The sequence below is a fragment of the Amblyraja radiata genome, chromosome 24 (genome assembly GCF_010909765.2).
Source record: "Amblyraja radiata isolate CabotCenter1 chromosome 24, sAmbRad1.1.pri, whole genome shotgun sequence".
NCBI classification, from domain to species: Eukaryota; Metazoa; Chordata; class Chondrichthyes; order Rajiformes; family Rajidae; genus Amblyraja; species Amblyraja radiata.
The window spans coordinates 24,918,415-24,942,205 of record NC_045979.1 but is presented as its reverse complement, the minus strand read 5'-3'; the positions used below and the strand labels follow the sequence as shown (position 1 = coordinate 24,942,205).

General features: G+C 45.6%; 1 protein-coding gene across 3 annotated transcripts; it reads right to left on the bottom strand.

The window, feature by feature from the left end:
* Positions 1 to 22,012, bottom strand: LOC116986887 (potassium voltage-gated channel subfamily A member 2-like). Of its 3 annotated transcripts, XR_004415593.1 has the most exons (4): positions 21,710 to 22,012; positions 17,154 to 17,215; positions 2,322 to 5,621; positions 1 to 10 (listed from the first exon to the last, which is right to left on the bottom strand). XR_004415593.1 is itself a non-coding variant. In XM_033042656.1 (3 exons), exon 3 carries the CDS (start codon positions 3,891 to 3,893, stop codon positions 2,373 to 2,375), a length of 1,521 nt encoding a protein of 506 aa, XP_032898547.1. In that variant the 5' UTR covers positions 3,894 to 5,621; positions 17,154 to 17,215; positions 21,710 to 22,012; the 3' UTR covers positions 1,975 to 2,372. The 3 variants fall into 3 exon arrangements, 2 of the variants coding, with proteins under 2 accessions (XP_032898547.1, XP_032898548.1); XM_033042656.1 differs by lacking the exon at positions 1 to 10 and having other exon boundaries at positions 1,975 to 5,621; XM_033042657.1 differs by lacking the exon at positions 1 to 10 and having other exon boundaries at positions 1,975 to 5,621; positions 21,734 to 22,012.
* Positions 22,013 to 23,791: the final 1,779 nt, after the last annotated feature.

Sequence of the window (23,791 nt, the reverse complement as noted above, 5' to 3'; positions counted from 1 at the left end):
CCTCTGGGTGCTCTGGTTTCCTCCCACATCCCAAAGATGTATGAGTTTGCAGGTTAATTGGGTGCGGTAAATTGCCTTTGTGTGTAGAGAATGGAAGTGAATGTGGAGTAACATTGAACAGGTGATCGATGATTGTTGTGGACTTGGTTGGCTATTTTCATGTTGTAACTTTTGATCAATTTAATCAATAAAATTTAACATTTCTCCTATCTCTTGTTGCACTACGCAAAGATGCCATGCTGATCTGTAAGGGGACCTATTTTTTCCCTTTTACTCATAATATACCAGTAGAATCCCTTAGGATTTTACTTTACTTTGTCCGCGAGCTCCATCTCAAGTTCTCTTTTTGCCCTTTTGATTGCCTTCTTTAAGTGTACTTGTACACTTCTTATTCTCACAGAGAAATTCGCATGATCCTGACTGCCATTTATCTGATGTATACCTCCAATTTCCTGTCCAGAGCCTCAAAATCTCTCCTCAAACAGAGTTTCCTTTACTTACCAGCTTTGCCCTTCACCCTAACAGGAACATTTCACCCCTGCACTCTTGCTATCTTACTTTTCTGGAGACTTTAAATAAATTCCACACCATCCAAGCTCTTTAGGTTATCGGTGACCCAGTCAAGATTAGAAAAATTGAAATCTCCCACTAATACTACCCTAATAGTTTTACACATATCTGCAATCTCCCTGCACATCTGCCCCACCAATTCACGCTGGTAAGTCTATAATACAGTCCCATCAAAGTGACCATTCCCTTCCTGTTTCTAAGTTCTACCGGTAAGCCTCGCCTATGTTTCTAAGTTCTACCATAAAGACCAATAAAGTTTTCTTTGGTAGGCAAACCATTTTACTGCTTGCATTTTCATTAGTTTAGTTTGAGTTCAGACTTACAAAATAGAAATAGCTCTTTGGCCCACCGAGTCCATGTTGACCATTGATCACCCGTTCATACTAGTTTACGTTATCCTATTTCTAGTTCTTATTCATTAGTATGTTATAGGGTAGTTTATCAAAATGTAAGTGTGCTACCACTAGTGCATTGTTATGACTACTTTTTTTTGATAGTATTCAGAAAGTTGATTGAGCAAGTTTTTCTCTCTTGAAATCCATGAAAATACTTCAGGGGTGTACTTATTGATTTTAGATGCCATTCTGTTTACTCTTTTGGCAGGAATTTCATGATATTTCTTTCTGCTAATGTTGCTGGAGCATATTCTATTCTCCTTCTAAACTATGGACATTTTGATAATTAATCCATCAGTAATTTGGCACTCGACCTTTCTCCAATATCTTATTGAATGTCTATTGCATTGCCTCTCCCATCTCTTCCCTAGAAGCCTGAAAATCTTCACTTTGGCTTCTTGGTGATGCTCTTGGTGGCTATATATGTTTCATCATTCGATTGCGAGGCATGTTATCAGAGAGTACATTAAATATCTAAAGTTTTTCTATTGACAATTCTTGACAAGAAGCTGCTTAAAGACAGCCTATGCAACAAACCTTTCCCAGTTTAGACAGGGTAAATCTGCCAGAAATACCAGGAGCAGAGGATCCTTGCACATCAGTTACATGCTTCCATTCAAACCTGGTCACTGACAGCAACATGGACAATGGGCTTGAATGGAAATACCCATCTTGTCACACTGTCTCTGAATAGCAATGTCACTAAAGTAAATCACTTTCATGAGTCACAAACCTGTTTCTCACTATATGCATCTACATTCCATGTATCAATATGAGGATTCATACAATCTGTTGTTTAGAGGCAAACTGACCCTGAATTATACTGATAAGCATATCAAAGATATAATGCAGTAATGGTAAGGAGAGTTGGACTTCTTGGGTGAGTTAAGGGTTAAATCTTTCTCCTCATCTGTTTAACTCTAACTGGCCATAGAAGAAAGATATTCTGAGTTAAATATAAGACAACAGAATACCTGGGCAAATAAATAAATAACCGAGACAACATTGATTATGTGTGACATGTTTAACTTTAGTGATCGGATGTAATAAACAAGCAGACTGATTAATTATTCATACTTTAGATGTGATATTCAGATCAATAGTATCAATTAGGTGATTCCAGTTAAAGATTCAATGTATTCTCTCTAATTGCAGATACTCATTATAATTGTCACATGCAGGATTCTTCTATTTATTTAGGTTTCCCTAAAATTAATAGCACATTTCCCGAGTGAACTGTGATGGGAATATAGGGAAGGGTGAACAAGACATTGTTATTGTGTGAATACTTAATATTCTGAAACGAATACTAGAAGCTACACCATCAGACACAAAGCAGACCATAAACTAAATGACAGTGAGACGCTAAGAAGGGTGCCACTGGGCTGAGTCCAGTGTCTGAGGCGCTCACACATCACTCCGCATCTTAGTGATGTTCACATAGTTGGGATTTGATAAAGTGCAATTGTCATTGAGAAGGTTGTGATCAGGGGGATGGCGAGGTCCGCCCATTCCTTCCTGGGTATATTCTGACTTGCAGATGCTTGACGTGCTATTACTTTTCTTCAGATCGGTGACGGATGGAATGGAGGCACAGCTTCTAGTGTGCAGGTACTGGGCCTGCTCCTCATTCTCTGTCTCTCGATGGTAGAAGTAGTTAAAGTTGGAGACTATGACCGGGACAGGGAGGGCGATGGTCAGTACCCCAGCGATGGCACAAAGGGAGCCCACCATCTTGCCCCCAATAGTTATGGGGTACATATCTCCATATCCCACTGTTGTCATGGACACCACTGCCCACCAAAAGGCGTTGGGGATGCTGTCAAAGAAGGAGGCAGCCTCATCGGCTTCAGCAAAGTAGACAGCGCTGGAGAAGAGGATGACTCCGATGAAGAGGAAAAAGATGAGGAGCCCCAGCTCCCTCATGCTCGCCTTCAAAGTCTGCCCCAGGATCTGTAGGCCCTTGGAGTGCCTGGATAGCTTGAATATTCTGAAGACTCTGACCAGTCGGATGACCCTTAGGATGGCCAAGGACATGGCCTGCTGTCCTTGCTGCTGCTCATTACCTGCCTGCTGCTGCTGCTGCTGCTGTTGCTGCTGTTGCTGCTGTTGCTCAGCCAATTCAGTGCCCAGGGTGATGAAGTAAGGAGTTATGGCCACAATGTCAATGATGTTCATGATATTTCTAAAGAAGGTGGGCTTGCTGGGAGAAGCAAATAACCTGACCAGGAACTCAAAGGAGAACCAAATGATGCAGAGGGTCTCAACGATGAAGAAGGGATCAGCGAAGGTTGGCGTGTGATAGGGAGTCGTTTCATTGGTGTACTTTGGCCTCCTTCCAGCAGGATTTTCTTTGTCATCTCTAAAGACGGGGAGTGTTTCCAGACAGAAGCTGACAATGGAGATGAGGATGACCATAACGGACATGATGGCAATAACGCGTGCTGGACCTGAACTCTCGGGGTACTCAAAGAGTAGCCACATCTGCCGCTGGAAGTCGTTCTCTGGTAACGGTCGCTCTTCTTCCTTGATAAAACCTTCATCTTCTCTAAACATCTCCATGGCCTCCTCTCCAAGTTCATAGAAATGTATCTCCTCGGCAAAAATGTCCAGGGGCACGTTAATGGGCCTGCGCAGCCTCCCTCCTGACTGGTAGTAATATAGGATGGCATCAAAACTCAGCCGGTTCCTGTCAAAGAAATATTCATTCCTCAGGGGATCAAAGTAGCCCATTCTCTTCTTGGGGTCCCCCAGCAGAGTGTCAGGGAACTGTGCTAAGGTCCTCAGCTGAGTCTCAAATCGAAGACCCGAGATATTGATAACCACCCGCTCACAGCATTCGTGATTTTGCTCGAGACCGTAGAGGTCCTGATTCTGGACAGGGCGAGCAGCTAACTCATCAACGTTGTCCCCGTGAGCCACCGTCATCTTGCTGGAGGGAAGCTGCTGACAAGTGTTGAATTAGAAAGCAAAGGGGCTTGTGTATTGTTTGTCTTAAAACCGGAGAGCACGCATACCAGGATATTTTGAATCTCAGGATGGTGGAATACTTAGTTTCATAGAATGGAGTTAGTGGATAGTAAATTTGTGGATTTTACAGTCAATCTGTATTTTATATTACTGCTATTGGATTGGGGAGTTTGTGGATTGTAGACTAAATGATCCTGACTTTTCAAGAAATAGTAGATCTTGGATGTTTGTGCAAGTGGATCCTGAAATTAATCCATTCTGCAGCCAATGGATGAAACGGTTATATCCCAGTGAATGGATCCTGGAATTGTGAGATGTTGTCGTTCATGGGATTTAGAGATAAAGATTCTGTGATTAGCAGATCCTTGGTAAGTTCTTCAGCTAATGGAACTTGTAGCTTTTTATTCCAGTTGTTTCTGGCTCCTGGATCCTAATTTTAGAATGTCTTGAAGCTTCTTGTTCCTGCAGCTGGAGATGATAGATTCTGATGTTAGTATTTTGTGGAATTATGTAACCCACAGGACACTGAAATAGATTATAGAATTAATGGCTGCTGGAATTGCTGAATTCTGGTTATTCTACAACCAACATTTAGTAGATCTTGTATAGTTTATGGATATTGGTGTATTCTAGATCACTGACTCATTCATTGTTCCTCGAGCTTGTTGGTCCTAGAGATTTAGTTTCTGGATTTGGTGGCTCAAGGAGCTTTTTGAATCCTGTAGCTATGAATGCTGGATTTAATGACTAATGAAGTTTGAAGGTAGACAAAAATGCTGGAGAAACTCAGCGGGTGAGGCAGCATCTATGGGGCGAAGGAATAGGCGACGTTTCGGGTCGAGACCCTTCAGACTTCAGAAGTTTGAGGTTACTTGTCGTATGTGGATTGGTAGTTAGTAGATCCCAGGATTAATTCATTCTAGATTTCATGAATCTAGTGTTAGTGAATTTTGTAGTTTGTAGATCCTGGAGATTGTGGATCCTAGAATTTGTAGATCCTCAGGTTTTTGGGACTTGGCAAATCTGGATCTCAATGGTTCCTGAAAATTTCCAGCAGATCCCAGAGTTAATGGCTTCTGAGGTAAACAGATCTCATAGTTTGTGGATCATGGAGTATGTGAATCTTGAAGTTTGGCGAAACTGGAGTTAGATGGTTTTGTATCCTGGGATTAGTGAATATTGTACTTAGTGGTCATTAGCAATGGTGGACTGTAGAGTTACGAATTTCTGAAGTTCATGTATTCTTGAAACTGGTAAATCCTGTAGTTAGCTTGCCCATGTGGTACAATGAATTTAGGAGATGCGGTTCCTGAATTTCATGAATTCTGAAGGTGGTGACCTGTGGAGATATTGGTTCTTGAAATTAATAAGTCCTGTGCAGTGGATTCTGGAGTTAATCGGCCATGAAATGAATGGGTTTGAAATTGTTGGATACTGAAGTCAGTAGATCCTGAAATGTGCAGTGTAAATATTCCTTTTTGCCTTTCAAACACCTCCTTCCAGATTTATTTTTAATACATGAATGTGTTTCCACAAAAGCAGCAATGTGGAAATCGCCTGTACCGTCGAGATGTTGTGACACAAGATGTTGCGTGGCACTTAGCTGGATGAGTCAGGACAAGTCTCCGGAATAGTGGAACACCAATTTAAAGTAGTAACCTGGACTCATGATCATTTTGATGTAACCTAAATGAAAACAGTAAAAGAAAAAAAATTATTTACCCCATCAGCCAGGCAGGAAGGATATATATTTATATATCACAGTGAAGAACAGTGGAATTGGCAGAGAGGAAAGGGAAATGCAAGTGAAAGTCGTGGAGAAAAAGATGGGTAACAGGTGGATTGGGAGCAATGTGGAAAATGGAACATAGAAGATAAAAAACACACAACACATAAAAAACCCCACCGGAACAAGCCCTTCAGCCCACAATGTCTGCACTGAACATTATGCCAACCCAAACTCTTATTTGCCTGCACATGATCTATTTCCCCTTATTCCTGCATATACATGTGCCTATTCAAAAGCTACTTAAACACCATTATCATATTTGTCTCCACCACCATCCCTGGCAGTACCTTCCAAGCACCCACTATGGGGAAAAAAAACTTGCCCCATAAATCGTCTTTAACATTTTCTCCTCCCACAATGCAATGCCTTTTATTATTTGGTATTTTCATTTTGCAGGAAAAAAGGTTCTAACTATCCTTTCTATGCATCTCATAATTGTAATATACTCATTTTTTACCCCCTGGACCCTGTCTAACACCCTCATACTTCCAATAAAGAAGTGACAGCAGTATTGCAGTTCAAATTAAACCAATGTTATGTAAAGATTCATCATTAATTTCCTGCTTTCACACCTGTCTATGTACAGAATTGTATATGTCTTATAAACTGTTTTCTCTATCTGTCTTACCACTCAGTTTAAAGTATGAAGCAGAGCAGGGACATATAATTGTGGACGACAGGGTGTAGAGTTTTGTTAGGCATGGAAATAAGAGGTTGGGAAGTGCAGTGGACGAGGGAAGGCCACAGAGAGTGGAGATACTTCCTGACAACAGAGAGCAAGAGCATACAGGGAGCACAGGTTTGCACTGGAGACATAAAATGCAGAGGTCATGGAAAATCCATGTTTGAAACAGTAAACAGAGCAGTGTGACACAGCAGGTTAAGATAATCCAGCGAGGTCCAGAGGGTGCAAGAGGTGATGGAAAGGTACAGAGATGCAAGGGAGACATTAGTTGTTCAGAAGGTGGCAGAGAGGCACTGAAATCAGAGAGAGGTTCAGAACGTCATAGAGAGCTGGAAGAGTGACAGAGAATTACACAAAGAGAGGCAGTGGGATTCAATAATGTGGAGAGTTGCAGAGAGGGAGGAAGAGGGTCACAGAGAGGGATGTAGAGCGCTACAGGGAAGGAGGGAGGATGTGTGTCAGAGAGAGGGACAGAAATCACCAACCTGAACGACTACACAACAAAAATCACCAACCTGAACGACTACCGTCCGGTTGCCTTAACACCAATAACCATGAAGTGCTTTGAAAGGCTGGTCCTCTCACACATCAAATCCAGCATCCCTGCCTCACTGGACTCACATCAATTTGCATACAGGGCAAATAGATCCACAGAGGATGCCATCTCTCTGGCTCTTCACACTGTCCTGACTCACCTGGAAAGACAGGACACGTACGTGAGGATGCTTTTCATAGACTACAGCTCTGCCTTCAACACGGTCATCCCCACCAAGCTCAGCACCAAACTCCACCAGCTAGGCCTCAGCTCGTCGATATGCGACTGGATCCTGAATTTCCTGATGGAGCAACCGCAGGCAGTGCGACTGGGCCCGCACCTGTCCTCCACTATCACCCTGAGCACTGGCACAACCACAGGGCTGTGTACTGAGCCCCATGCTCTACTCCCTCTTCACACATGACTGTGTTCCTGCATTCGACACCAACACCATTGTCAAGTTTGCAGACGACACAACGGTGATTGGGCTGATCACCAATGGTGATGAAACACACTACAGAGCGGAGGCGCAGAACCTGGCGGACTGATAACAACCTGTCCCTAAACACCTCTAAGACAAAGGAGCTTTCCAACAGATCCCACTTCATCTCTCTCCACAACCACACCTCTGCTACAGCCACAGTCACTCAAGGCATTCCCCAAGGCTCCGTACTCGGCCCCCTCCTCTTCATCATCTACATCCTCCCCCTTGGTCAGATACTCCGCCACTTCAACCTGGACTTCCACTGTTACGCCGATGACACCCAGATCTACCTCAGCACCAAATCCCCCCACAACCCCCCCCTCTCCCATATCAACTCCTGTTTGTCAGCTATAAAAACCTGGATGCAACATAACTTCCTCAAACTCAACAGCGATAAGACAGAATTCCTCCTCATAGGCTCCAAAGCCACACTCAGCAAAATCAATAACCCCACTCTCACCATCGACGGCACCACTGTCTCCCCATCTCCCAAGGCCCGCAACCTTGGCGTGATCTTTGATTCCACCCTCTCCCTTGAGCCTCACATCCGCCATGTCATTAAAACCTCCTTCTTTCATCTCCACAACATCGCCAAACTCAGACCCTCTCTCACACCTCCCGCTGCTCAAAGACTCATCCATGCCTTCATCTCCTCCCGACTGGACTATTGCAACTCACTTCTCCTTGGCATCAGCTCCACCTACATCAACCGACTCCAACTGGTCCAGAACGCAGCCGCCCGACTCATCACCCACACCAAATCCTGGCATCACATCACTCCAGTCCTCAAACAACTTCACTGGCTTCCCATCTCCCACCGGATCACCTACAAAATCCTGATCCTCACCTACAAAGCCCTCCACCATCTGGCCCCCCCATATCTCACTGACCTCCTCTCCCCCTACCAACCCTCACGGTCCCTCAGATCCACATCAGCCGGTCTCCTCTCCATCCACAAGTCCAACCTCCGCAGTTTTGGGGACAGAGCCTTCCCCATGGCAGCTCCCAGGCTCTGGATCTCCCTCCCCCAACTGATCCGCAATTCCGTGACCCTCACCATCTTCCAGTCCCGCCTCAAGACCCATCTCTTCACCTCCGCCTATCCTTAGCCCCACGTCCCCCTCCCTTTTCATCTGTGCATTAATTGCCTCATATTGTGTTTTGAATTGTATTCTGTCTTTACTTTGTGTACTAGTCATATCTCTACTATTTATTTCATTCCCCTTACATGTTTTTCCTCTACCTGCTAAATTTTTGTAAGGTGTCCTTGAGACTCTTGAAAGGCACCCATAAATAAAATTTATTATTATTATTATTATTAAAGGAGCTGATTATCTTCAGAAGGACACATAATGGGGAATATGCTCCAATCTTTATCAACGGAGACAGTGTAGAGAGAGTGTCCAGCTTTAGGTTTCCGGGCACACACATTTCAGAGGACCTCACATGGTCCACCAACACCGCTGCGCTGGTCAAGAAGGCACAGCAACGACTGTTCTTCCTGAGAACACTGAAAAATAATGGTCTGCCCCAACACCTGCTGACAACCTTCTATCGCTGCACCACAGAGAGCATCCTAACATATGGCATCTCTGTGTGGTATCTCAGCTACACGGAGGCGGAGAGGAGAGCTCCTCAGCGGGTTGTCCACAGAGCGCAGAAGATAATTGGGACACAGCTACCAGCCTTGGAGGGCATCAACAATACACGGTGCCTCAGGAAGGCCATCAGCATTCACGAAGTCTCCTCACACCCTTGCAATAGTCTGTTCGAACTTCTACCATCCGGCAGACGTTACAAGGCCTTCTACGCCTGCACCTCCAGACTTAGGAACAGCTTCATCCCCAGAGCTATAGCTGCTCTGAACCAGCCCTACTGAGTGCCCCCCCCCCATGAACTGTCTCCCTCGGATGGTCACGTCGCACATCGAGCCGGCACAGACCTAATTGCACTTTATACTGTTTTAACTTTTATTTAAATCATGTTCTCTGGGTGTCTAACTTTTTAGCTAATTAAGTTATTGCATCGGATGGAAGCTGCATACCAAATTTCGTTGTACCTCTGAGCAATGACAATAAAATATATTATTATTATTGTATTAGAAGGGGGGGGGGGCGAGAGAGACGAAGATGACAGTCACAGAGAAGGAGGCAGAGGAGAGAGATTCACAGAGAAAGTGGCAGAAGAGAGTGCAACAGAGAGAAAGGAAGAGGACAGAGTGTTACATAGAGCGAGGGAAATGATATCAAAAAGAAGCCCTGACAACAGGGGAAGGGGGAGGACAGAGAGCAAGGCATATGGGATTGCCAGTGTGGCGGGCGGTTATATAGAATGCAGGTTGGGATTGCACAGCGCGAAACTGAGACAGAGGATGGGGTTTGGAGAGCAAAGGATACTAAGGAGGGAACAATGGTGAAAGGGAACTCGGGTGAAACAGTTATTGTGTGGGTGAGGGTCACGTGGGAAGCTAGTCAGACGGGATGTGGGGGGCAGATAGGGCGCGGGTTCAGAGCGCAGGAACAAAGACGACGCGGGTGGAAATAACATGGTGCGCGGAGGTGCAAAAGGTGAGGGAGGCACAGAGTGGCCAGTGGGTGACATACAGACACAGAGAGTGTAGTGGGATAGAGGGAGGCACGGGATTGACAACGTAGCTGGGACATAGGACGAAAGAACATGGAGAGGGCAGTAGGGAGCACAGAGAACAACAAGCAACGGAGAGGACGATAAGGGCATCAGAGACTAGAGGCGGGGAGAAGTGGTGAGGCCGATCGGGTGTGCAGAGAGTGACTGGGTGGGCAGAGGTTGCAGAGGGCAATGGTGGACAACAGAGGGCGACAAAGAGTAGGCACAGAACAGGCGGAGTCGGCAGAGCTGGACAAAGGAGAGAGCAGCTTGGCAGAGGATGGCAGAGTTCAGAGGACAGCCTATGTATTACAGTATTGCATGCAGTTCTGGTCACCCCATTCCAAGGAGGATGTAGAGGCTTTGGAGTGGATGCAGAAGAGGTTTACCAGAATGCGGCCAGGATTAGCTACATGGAGTGGCTGGACAATATTGGATTGCTTTCTCCAGAACATTGGAGGTTGGAAGAGAGAGAGAGAGAGAGAGGCATGAACAGTGGAGAGAGTGGCAGAGAAGCAAGGGGAGGATACAAAGAAAGAACCGGAAGGACAGAAAGAGGACAAAGAACAGGAGGAATTACAAAATGTGAGGGTACAGAGAGTGTAGTAATACGGGGTGTGGGGGGGGGGGGGGGGGGGGGGAGGTGTCAACAGCAGTTGCAGAGAATGAGAAGGAAGGACAGAGATGCACAAGGGAATGAGGCATGGGTGGGGGAAGGATGACACAGATTCACAGAGAGTGCGAGAGGCACAGAGCGCTGATTGAAAGTGAGGCACTGAAATCAAAAAGGCACAGAGAGTGATAGGCAGACATATGGAATAGAGACAGAGAGGCAAAAGGAGCAGAGCATTGGAGGAGTTGCTGAGAGAGGCTTGGGGCAAGTAGAGTGTGAAAGAGATGCAGGGAAAGTAGAAAAGGCAGGGAGAGTGGCAGAGAGGCGTAGAGGTAAGAGCAAAGAAGGCAGGCAAAGTCAGGGGCACAGATAAAAAAAGAGCGGGGAGGGTGGCAGTGAGGAACTGATTGTACTGAGGGGGATGAAAACATGGAGTTTCAGGAAGCGTTGGGGGAGACTGGCAATGCAGATGGTGAACGGGAGTTGTTGGCGGAATAGGCAATGCAGAGAGGCAGGGAGGATGGGAGCAGCAGGGAACACAGAGGGGAAAGCACAGGAATGGGAAATGCACCAACAAGTGACAACATTTGTGAAGGGGGGGAGGGGGGGAAGTAAAGAGTCCAGAGAGGAGTCCAAGAGGAGGAAATTAGCACAGAGCGAGACAGGGATTTGGTTGAGGCACTAGGGTGCAAGTGGGGATAGAGTGCGCAATGGTGTCAAGTTAAGTCAGATTTATTCGTCACATGCACATAATGTGCAGTGAAATGAACTTGCCAGCAGTGGTACAATAAAAAAAAGAACACACAATACACATTAAAAATTTAACACAAACATCCACCACAGCATTCATGGTGGGGGTTGGGAGTGAGATGATAGGGCCTGGAATGTACTGGGAAGGATGGAATAGAGAGCATAGAGGGGGTCGGGGATAGTGGGTTGACAGGGAGTTCAACAGGTGACAGAGGACGCATCTCTGCTCGGGCGTGAGAGTGCGTGTGGGGTCAACAATGAGTGCCATGAGGTGTCGAAGTGTAGAGTAAGACAGATTATTAAAGGTCGATTGCAGAGGGAGTGATGGCTGGGGATGCAGCTGCAGACAGTGCCTCACTTTAACAAAGAGTTCAAAGTTTGATGGCAGACAGAATATAGAGAGAGTGGGAGAGTCCACAAGAGTACAGAGGGTGACAGAGAGGAACAGAGGGTGTGGAAAGGGATCAAGAGTGAAGGGGAATTACGATAAGGTGAGGATGGACGGAGTGCAATGAGGGGCAGAAAGCCATGGGGCGAGGGGGGGCAGAGAAAGTGAGAGTGGCATGACGAGTGCAAAGTGACAGGGAGACAGACAGTATGCAGAGGGTGACTGTGAGGCACAGAATAAAGAGAGTCACATTTAGGAGGGAGAACAAATGAAGCACATGGTGTGTATGGAGATAAACAAAATGGGAGGGGCTACAGAGTGGGTGGAGAAGGAAGGGGAATACACAAAGATCACAGCCGGGGCAGAGAGTCGGAACACACAGAAAGCCTGAGTGGGCAGAGAGTGCGGGGGGATGGTTTGAGCAAAGGGTTGATAAAAATCACCTTGGGTGATGGAGAATAAGGGGAGGGGCAGAGAGAGAATGGGTCAACAGAGAGCACACAATGGTGGCAGAGAGTGCTCAGGGAGCACAGATAATGCAGAGAGAAAAGAGAAGTATGGTGGGGGAAGGGTGACAGATTCACAAAGAGTGCGAGAAGCACAGAGAATGCTGATTGAATGTGACCCACCAAGATCAAAGTGATGCAGACAGCGCAGACTGAAAGACAGCCACAGAATTCAGAGAGTGAAGGAGATGCAGAGTGAGGCATGGAGAGTGAAAGAAATGCAGAATGCAATGAGAGAGCAAGAGAGGCATAGATCAAAATGAGCAGGGCCGGATTTACGTATAAGCTTCATAAGTTTAAGCCTAGGGCCTCGTGATCTAGGGGGGACTCGACAGAGCCGGATTTACCACTAGGCTTCATAGGCTGAAGCCTAGGGCCTCAAAATCTAGGGCCTCAAAATCTAGGGGGCCTCCGGCCAAGGCAGGACACCTGCCATTGAACTCTGGGCGGGCCCCCCTCTCTATCTTTCTCTCTCTGTCACTCCCGTCTCTGCCCGCCACCCATGTCCGAGTCTCCCGGGTCTCTGCTCGCCACTCGCTCCTCATCCACCGCCATGGCAGGCCGCCTTGCACATGCGCACTGCTACGGCCAGGACATCCTCCCCCTGCACAAGCACACAACCAGCACATCATCGGCCATCCTGCACATGCGCACTGTCACTGCAACTGGTCGGCGCTGGGCATTTTCTCCGTCGCTTTGAATTGTGGGAGATCTGGCCGCCATTGCTGTTCGGTTGCCGCCTAGTTCTATTGTATAATATTGTACATATAATATTAAATTGTATTCAACCCAAGACACTGTTCCCCATTGTCTAATATCTAATCTTAAAAATAAATTTTTATTCCAACAATATTTTATGTTTTATGACTGTCGATATAAGGTGGCTGCATGAGACATTTCTTTATGTCGCAACTTATGCAGAACCGTGTTAAATGCATTTTGAATATATCTGAATGTCCTAAATTCACAGGTTTCCATTTTATTGTCTAGATAGCTACGTGTGAAGAAAACTATTAGGTCTGTAAAATTCTGCCTGACCTGTTGAGTTCCTCCAGCTGCTCGCCTCTCGGTGTTCTTTACCTCACATTTGTCTGGATTCTAGTAGACGCTGCATCATCTAAATATACAGCTGATTTATGTCCCACTGTATCCGTAGACAAAGTATTTTATAGACTATGACTTCACCGATTTTTGTGTCACCTGCAAACTTACTGCTGGTACTACCCACATTCTCATCTAAGTCTTTTATATGTTACAGAAAAATAATGATCCTGGTATCAATTCCAGGGATACGTCAGTTGTTATAGATTTCCAATCAGAAAAACACCCATCGACTACTATTCCCCTGCCTCCTGCCACCAAGCTAATTTCCAGTTTCCCAATGCACATTGCATCGCTTGTGCCAATCTTCTGGACTGGCTATAAAGGACCTTATCAAAAGCCTTACTAAAATTTCTACCGTCATTACATATTTTCTCAGTTACTTTCTCTGAGCCAATGTCCACATTATTCTATTCTCCAGTTGGTTCCATAATGTCCCAGAATCTGTCCATAGTATACTTTTGATCAAAGCTATTTTTGAGATTTGAACCAGTAAAACTTCTCTGATTACTTTTGGTACTTCCAAATTAATACTCTCCCTAACAGTATTGCTGCGATTGGGATTTCTGTAAAACTTACCAATACTTTTTGAACATTATTATTTGTAACCTCCAACAAAACGGATACAACTTTTAATCTGGTTCCATTCCTCAATATTGCTCATATTTTATCCATGATAATCAAGGCTTCCTCTCATCCTTTTCACTTTCTTCTATCATTTTTGAATACCAATTCTGAAAAATTTGATTCCAATCTTGGTTTAGTTTAGAGATATAGCATGGTAACAGGCCCTTCGGCCCCCCTTGAATCCGCACTGACCAATGATTCCCGAAAACTAGTTCTATCCTACACTCTGGAATGTAGGAGAAAACTGGAGTACCTGGAGAAACCCACATGGTCACATGCAGAATGTGCAAAATCCATACGCCCATAGTCAGGATTGAACTGGGTCTCTGGTGTTGTAAGGCAGCAACTCGACCACTGCACGACTGGGTCACCATGCAGGGCTCTCACATAACTTTTTTTCTCTGATGCCAGTCGGGCAACCTAGGCAGCTTTTTAGGTTGCCAAATGACAGTTTAGGTGGTCATTTAAGACGGCTTGCATGACGCGTGCGATAATATGCTCGGACGAAGTGCATAGTTACCAGTCTGAATTATGCTCAATGAAGCATTCACATATTATTTCTGCTTCAAATAAAGTTACAACCTCAACATATTCACCAATCAAGACATGATATGTGCTACAATGACATGCAGCAAAATTACAATACAGTATCTCAACTCTTTTTACACGTTGCAATGAATGCAATTTCTATTATTTCTTTCCACTTCCAAACAAACATTGATGGGGAAGGAGGTGGCTGATGAGATGCTCTTTTTGAGCAAGGGTCTCGACCCGAACTGTCACTCATTCCTTCTCTCCAGAGATGCTGCCTGTCCCACTGAGTTACTCCAGCTTTTTGTGTCTATCTTCTCTTTCTGCCACATATAGAGGGATTTCATGTTCTCCTGTATTTCGTCTAAAGGCTTTGTATATCATTCTAAATGGTCCCTCTCCACTTCGTGGCCATGAGCCAGCAATGCCCAAGAGTCGGTGGAGGTGTTGCATTTGTTCAAGGAGGTTTAGAGTATATCTTTGAATTTTTTCATTTGTCCACGTGGTAATACTTTCCCGTGGCAGAGCCTGTATTCACGTCAGAAATCTGATGAACACAAGCCAGTGATGTGACCTGCCAATGGAGCCGATTAAATGTAATTTGTGTCCCGGTGCTGGCAACGTTTGCCAGGGAGAGAACGGGGTTGCTTCCATTAGCCCTCCAGTGAATTTGGAGGATTTTGGAGAGACAGCGTTCATGGCCATTTTCCAACCATTCCAGGTTTAAGAAGCACATGGGTCATGGTACCCAGTAGACCAAGCATTTTATGCCATGTTCAGAGTTCTTCAAATACTTTTTTCTTCAATCAACAAGACTATGCTCATGTTTCGAACATGGTGGAGTTCATTGTCAATGTCTTCAATGGAAAGTAACTTCCAGACATAATTTCTGCCATGGACTATGGAAGCAAAATCTTACCCTCCCAAAGCCGACCTTCTATTTGCACTGGGCAGGCAGCAATCTAACTGACTTTCCAGTCAAGGCCCCAGAGACTACAGCTTCTGATTATATTGTCCTCATACACAAAAACATTTTATTTTAATATCTCTCACTTGAATGGCCTTTGGTACCAAGCCGCTTGCTGTCTTTGTTCTCACTGTCAGAGGCACCAAGAACTGTTTAACTGATGGGCAATGTCAAAAGCTGAGATTCCTGTGTTACTGGTTCTACACCCATTACCTGAGTGGAATCACATTCATTCTGCCCATGACCATGAAACTATTCCAGTCATATCTGTTCCAACAAATTTGACTACCTCTCAAATCATACTGTCCCATTAACATCCCCTCTGATGCATTCTGTTGTCTGCAGCTGGTAGAACAGGATGATAAAGGAGGAACACCAAACTCGAGAGTGAATGATCCTGGGATAGAGCATGGAGAACGTGAAGAATTCTTGCAGGAGAGGGAATTGATTCCTCAGATGTGAAGTTTGCTGTGCAAGGAGGGATCTGTGCAAGGTGGGGCCTGTGCACTCCCAACTTTTGAAGAATGGGAGGTGATTTCAATGAAGCCTTCAAAATTACCATGGACCTGATAGTTTATTGTAGCAATGTTCTTTTTTGTGGCTGGGGTATCCAAAACCAGGAGTCACATTTTCAATTCCTTTACCTGTGGAGATTTCAGAATTCTCTTCCCAATTGTCTCCTCAGACAATCTACATTAAAGATAGATATTGGAAGATTAAGGGAATCAAGGGATGTGGGGTTAGTGTATAAATGTGCTTCCAGAATGTTGTCATATTTAGATATTCAGCACTTGCAATGTTTTGTTCCAATCTATATCCTTTTCTAGTGCCTTCTTCAAAATTTACTATCCTACCCATCTTTGTACCATCAATAATTTTAGCAAGCATATCTTTGCCTAGTCATTTCCATGTTCTAAATGGAGAGGAATGGAATGCCAGGAAGAGCACAGCCAAAATGTGGAGAGATAAATGGATGCTGATAGAAAGTTGGGTATGTTAAAAGATGGAGATAGATAATTCAGCGAAAAATAGAGAGCAGTACGATTGTGATAAAAAGATGGAGAATAGAAATCCAACCAGAGGAGAGGAAGGAATATCAAGAGCTAAAAAAGAGGATGTTTACAGAGACGGGAATAGCTGCAATATTGTTTTTTTTTTACAGAGCAAGGGACAGCACGAATGTTGAATGAAGCAGATTCACCAATCTAATTCCTAGATTAGAGGGTTGTCCTGCTCAGAGGCTACATTCTTTGAAGTATGGAAGAATGAGAGGTGATCTTATTCCAACACAGAAGATTCTGAGGATGCTTGGCAGAGTAAATGTTGTGATGTTCTGGTTTACCTACGACTCCAGATCATACCCATGTGGACTCTTCAGTGTCCTCAGAAATGATTAAGCAACTGACTCAGTTATATAATCTAAAGAAGGAATAAAAGTGGATGGAATGCATGCCATCAATTTCGGCACCAAATAAGGATGCAACCAAGTAGCTCCTACTCCAGTCAGCAATGCAAAATTGTCTCCATAAACATGTGACATCTGGTATGACATTGGGAGACTCATCATACAGACAAGTGATACAACAGCTTGACATAGTTTTACTCACAGACACATACCTCACAGATTGTGCCATGTTCTTTCATCATAATCCCTGGATGCGCCCTTTCCTGTTGGCAGACTGAACAGAATGGAGAGAACAGAAGGTCACAGTGGGATGATCGAAGGGCCGATAAATAAGTGAATGAAAGAGCTGGGAGGTGTGAATAAATGAGGATAGAAAAGAGTTTGGGAGGATGAAAAACACAACTTAAAGGTTAGAAGAATTTAGAGAAATGTGGTTGAAGGAGAAAATTATAGATATAAGGAAAGCTGGTATAGAGAGGGATGGAGATTTGGAGGTGAAGGGGTGAGGCATGGAGGAAGTTGAAAGAGTCAGCGAGAGTCAAGATACAAATATGAGTTAAGACACTGAATGCAAAGTTTGTCAAATGACACAGCATTGAACCATGGCCTTTGACCACACCAAACATTATACGAATCCTATTTTCTTCTCCCCACATTCTACCACTCACCTACACAATGGGAATAGTTTGCAGGGGACAATTAACCTAAAATGTGCATATCTTTGTGATGTGGGAAAAACCGAATGCCCCAGGGGAAGCCCTTGTGGTCAGAGAAAATAAGCAAACTCGGCACAGACAGCACCCGAGTATAGGACCTAGTTAACTGGAGTTGTGAGGCAGCAGCTGTGTTACTGTGCCACCTAGAAATGAAGAGGCGGAGACAGTAGGCTATGGGAGAGTTGGGAAGGGGAGGGGAAGGAGGGAGAAAGCAAGGACTACCTGAAATTGGAGAAGTCAATGTTCATACCGCTGGGGTATAAACTGTCCAAGCGAAATATGAGGTGCTGCTCCTCCAGTTTACGGTGGGACTCACTCTGGCCATGGAGGCCCAGGAAAGAAAGGTCGGATTCGGAATGGGAGGGGGAGTTGAAGTGCTGGGCCACCAGGAGATCAGGTCGGTTAGTGCGAACCGAGCGGAGTTGTTGGACGAAGTGATCGGCAAGTATCACCTAGAGCAGCAGATGCAATAGATTAGGTTGGAGGAGGTGCAGGTGAACCTCTGCCTCATCTGGAAAGACTACTTGGGTCCTTGCATGGAGTCACGGGGGGAGGTAAAGCGACAAGTGTAGCATTTCCTGCGGTTGCAAGGGAAAGTACCAGGGAAGTGGGTGGTTTAGGTGGGAAGGGACGAATTGACCAGGGAGTTACGGAGGGAGCAGTCTCTGCGGAAAGCCGAATAGGGAGGAGATGAGAAAATGTGGCCAGTGGTGGGATCCCGTTGGATACTGTTTTGTATGTCTCCCTGACCATGGATGGTAATGTATAGAAGGGTCAAGTAATTGAAGGAGAGAATGGGGTATTGCCACCCAATTCATTGCAGTGTTTGTATATGATGTTGGAAAAGGATATCGTGGATGAGAACGAGCAAGGTGACAAGTACTGACCTTGGTGTCACCAAAGTTAACGGCCATGTGCCAGAGATGAAGCCATTGGTGATGAATTATTAGTTAAAGTTTGATTGGTCTGAATGGGGCAAGCAAAATGTAGGCATGGTTTAGGAGGCAGCAACACATTCCTTCAAATTTTTCAAACAAGTTATTCATGGGATATGGACACCGATGGCAATCCCAGCATTTAAAATCCCATCCTTAATTGCTCCGTAAGGCTTTCAGAGGTCAGGAATGTCAATGACTTTAGTCAGCAGTTATATGGTGAATTTAAAATAAGTTTGTGGAAGAAACATCCTAGTTTCAGTCTGCTATTTTTAGCTTATTGGAAGATTTCCGACATTCACTGGAGAAAATACTGCTGTAACAGTGAACTAGCTCTTATGCAACAAGTTCAGTCTCAGGCGATGCCAACTTCTGTGAAAACAATTTGTTCTACAGGCTACAGACCACAACGGGATACAAACCTAGAGTGGAGTGATAACATAGCAACCAACATGGCAACCAGTGGTTATACATTCCAGGCCCTGATGTTCTTCAGAAGCAATAAGGGGAGAAAAGGATGGTCGAAGGTGGGATGCTTTAAGCAACGGTGGAGTCAAGAGGCGTTTTGTTCGGGAAATGCGAAGTTGAGGTTCTTAGTACCGGAAAGCCATCAATGGTATCAAATGGAGCCAAGAATGGAATCAGTGGTTTAAAGTGGATTAGGTTAAAAGGAAGTATTCAATAAGAGTTTTGGAAAGGGCAAAAGGTGAAATAGATAGATGTTTATTGATTCAGAATGTGAAGAATGGGAAAGAAAGCAGGGGCAAAGGACAACAAATTGATAAGCAAAGCAAAGAAGGAGAGAGGACAGGACCTTGAAAATGAAGGAGAGATGCCTAGAAGGGAGATATTGAGATACATTTGAGGAGATGGTGAAGTCTGGTGGTTGAAAGAAGAGGGGAATGCTAGAGTCCTGAGGAGGGTTGGGAAAGGGATAGAGGAGAAAATTCCATGGAGGGGTAGAAACGGCATGGAAGTGCAGACACAATTGAGTGTACAGGCACAGAGGGGTGAAGGGGAGAAACAGGGTAGGGAGGTTGGAGGGGAAGGAGCGGGCAGGACGTTGGAGGACACGAAAGAAGCACGGGAGGAAGAGGTGGCAGGGGAGGTAGAGAATGTAGAAAGGTGGATAGGGAGAGGGAGGACAGGGAGAGTGGATGGGGAGGGAGGGGATAAACAATGGAGAAGAGGCTTAGAGGCAAAGAGGAAGGGGGGGAGGAGGGCAGTAAGGGTGGTGCGATTGAGCCCAAAATGGTGGTGGAGAGAGGTTTAGGACAGGGATACGGATATCTGTTAGAAATTTACAGAAGAATGGTAACAGTGCACGGATGGGAAGATCATGAGGGGAATAGAGGTTGCGGGAAAGTTAAATTAAATATATAGATTGTGGTGTTGATGAAAGAGATGGTCAGATTGTGTGGAGCTTGAAGGAGGGAAGTATGGAGAGGAGAATACAGATGGAGTAGAAATGAAGCTAGTAAGGGGATGAAAGTTATTGTGTGTTGAAGTGCATGATGACTGACGAAGAGATGAGAGGAGGGGGCGAGGAAGGAAAGCGACTATCAGACAGAATGCAGCCATTCAACAAGCAGTCATCGATCCTCTTCTCACCTGCAATCTAGGTCTGTAAAATGAATGAATAAAGAAATGTACAGAGCAGGGATGTCACAGCAAGTACAGATAGAGACAAGAGAAAGTAAGAGAATTGGTAAGTGAGCTGTGAGGTTGAAAGGGAGGGGGGAGGAGATAGATAGATGAGGAATGCAACAGGGCAAGGATTTTATTACTGAGGTGGAGCTGGGGTGGAATAGAAATAGCACTGTTGGTGTGAAGTGATGAAAAGGGGTGTAATGAATAGGGTCGAGACAATAAAAAAGTGCAATAAGCAAGGAAAGATCAGAACGTGTGTTTAAGAGTAAAAAAAAAAGAGAGAGAGAGAGAGAGAGATGGTGGGAAGTCTTGAAGGTGAGGGATAGAGAGAGCAGATAGAGTAATGGGGAGTGGTGATAGAAAGCAAGGAAGTTATAAGAGAGAGAATTAGAAAGCATGGAGGTTTGAGAGGAGAGGGGCAAGTGCAGAAGATAAAGAGGGGGTGGGGGGCAGGAAAGATTCAGCTGAGGTGAAGAGGCGATGGTTAGAGAAACTGGAAATTCATAGTTAGGGTAGCAAAACTGGGAAGATACCAGGGAACAGGAAGGTTGAAGAAGAAAGTGATAGAGGGGGTGGTGAAAATAGAAGTGCAGCTCGTCAAGGAGGTTCGGAAATTGATGGAGGTGGTGAAAAGAAGATGAATGAATATGTCGAGAAAACAGAGGGGTACAAGGAAAATGGAGCATAGAGATCTGGGGAGGGTGGAGGGACGGGGGAGGGACGGGTGGAGGGACGGGGGGGGGGAGGGTGGAGGACGGGGGGGGGGGGGGGGGGGGGGAGGAGGGGAAGCTAATGCCGAGCCGAGGAGAACGGATAAGGGCAGGTAAGAGGGACCGGAGGGTGGAGGGGAGACGAAGGAAGGTAGAGGAGAGATGTAAGGACGGCGGATGAACGTGAAAGGAGGGGGCTGGAAGGTCACCTCGAGACGAGAGGAATGTGGCGCGGGCGGGGACGGGGGGAGAATGGAGGGGAGACAGGAGGATGGAGGGGAGTCAGGAGGATGGAGGGGAGACAGGAGGACGGACTGAAGGGGAAATGGAAGATCGGTGGAGGGCAGACGGGAGGAGGCTGAAACGACATGACTCGGTGAGGGAGGTGGGGACGAGGGCGAAGCGAGCGGGGACAAAAGAACACAGCTGCGAATATGAAGGAGGTGGTGAAAGTGAACGGAAACGATGGGGCGTGGGGAGAAGGGAGGGGTAGAACGAAGAGAGTGAGAGCACAGTATCGTTCCCCATTCTTCGTCTTTTCTCGACCCAACCTTTTATCACTTTCTCTCCACGCCCGTTCCCCCGCTCCCTCGCCGCTGTCCAAACCTCCTCTCTTCCCTCCTTGACGACCTTTCTTGCACCGATCTCCCATTGCTTCCCCTTCCCACTTCCCCGCAGCCCTGTTCAGACCCTCCCCCTCTCGGTCAATACCAGCTGTTGAATAAAGGACTGAAGAAAAAGCGAAACACTTGTTTACCTCGGATGGAACAGACAGGCTGACCTTGGGAAGCTGCTGCACTCCTTGCGATTAACGGCACCCCAAAATCCTGGAGCCGGATTCGGGAGTCGGGATCTGGAAAAAGATGTTACTAAGATGTCGTTGCCTGGTGGTTCTCCAAGCTCGCCATTCGCGACAGAAGGCAGTATTGGGAATATCGAGCAGATCCCATGTTAGAGCCTCATCCAATCATTCAGCTGCTGCTCGCCCTCACCGGGAGCTGTACAGAGCATCGCGTGTTAACGAGGGGCGCAGCCCTTTACCTGCACACACAGCTCCAGCGCTAAGGGCTACCGCCCCGCCTTCCAGACAAGGCTCTCAGACAAACAAGGGAACGTGGAGCGAATAGTCTGTTTCCTCCATGGACAGCCCACTCTCTGGCATTCTTCCTTTTTGTCTCCCTGTCGCCCATTTACTCACTGTCACTGCCATTCTCCAATTTCAATATATTTCCCCGTTTCCTTTTATTTTATATTTCAGCCCGCACATCTTTGCCTAACTTGTTCTCTCGAAAAGTGGCTCATTCCGCCTGCTGGACCACACCTGCATTGTACAAACCTCGAACATTTTGTTCGCGCCGATGCTACAGTTAACCCTAACAAACTTGCTCAGCACAGATCAGACAGTGCCATTTCCACATAGCTCTTGTGATAAATATACCAAGCAGGAGGAGGCCAATCGGCCCTTCGAGCACGCTCCGCCTTTCACTGAAATCGTGAAATCCATGGCTTCACCACTTTTCCCCCCCTCAAACCCCTTGTTTCCTTTGCTGTTGAAATGTCTGACAATCTCCACCTTGAACATTTTAAGTAACTCCCGTTCCACAGCTCCCTGGAGAAGAGAATGCCAAAGATTCACCAGGATGAGAAATGGGTGATCCCTTAATCTGCCCCAGAATCTAAAAATGCAAGTTATCCTCAGTATTCACACTGTCCACCCCTTCCAAATTAATCTTTCAATAAGATCATATCTTCTATGCGCCAAGGAGTGTAGGCCCAACCTGCACAATCTTCCTTCACACATTAACCCTTCCATTTGGAATTAATTTAGTAATCCTCTGCACTGTTTCGATGCAAGCACTTATGAAGATAGGACAATGCAGTAGGTCAGGTGTGGACTTGTCAGCACCCTATTAGAGCTGCACAATTGCACAGCTAGTAAAGCTGTTGCCTCATAATATTAGCAATTCATATGCAATCCCGACCTCAGGTGCTGTTCTGTGTGGAGTTTGCATGTTCTCTCTCTGACTGTATGGGTTACCCATCAGGTGATCCAGTTTGTAACCACATTGCAAGGACATGCGGAATGGCATGTTAATCGGCAACTCTGAATTGCCTCTAGTTTGTAGCTGAGTGGTAGAACTAGGTGGTGAAGGTGGGAGGGAGGGAGGAGGATGATTGTCATGGACTCAGTGGTTTGAAGCACCTGTTTACATGCTGTATGGCTAGGACCATATAGTTGCATCAAAAGATATAGAATCAGGGCCTTTAGCCCTTTAAACCTGCGGTGATTGTCAACCACTGATTTTATACTAATCCTGTAGTAAACCCATTTAAACAAATTCTCCCCATAGCTTGGAGCACAGGAGGCTGAGAGGTAATATTATAGAGCTGTATAAGATCACAAGGAGACTAGATTGGGTGAATGCACAGTCTTTTCCCAGGGGAGGGGAATCAAGAACTGAAGGGCATAGGTTTAAGGTGAGAGGGGAAAGATTTCAGGAAACTGAGGGACAACTTTATCATGCAGAGTGGCGGGTATATGTAAGGATCTGCCAGAAGAAGTAGTTGAGGCATGTACAATAACAACATTTAAAAGACATTTAGATGGGTACCATGGATAGGTAAGGTTTGGAGAGCAATAGGCCAAACACAGGTAAATAGGACTAATTTAGATGGCATGGGTCTGTTTTCCATACTGTATGACTCCATGTTCCATGCTGGATCTCAGCAGAGGTGTTTTTTCAGTCCCATTCCTCTAATTTCCCCTGTAGCCCTGGTACTTATTCTCTCTCAAGAGTCTAGCAACTCCTCTTTTTTTTCTTCCTTACCTTCCCAAAGG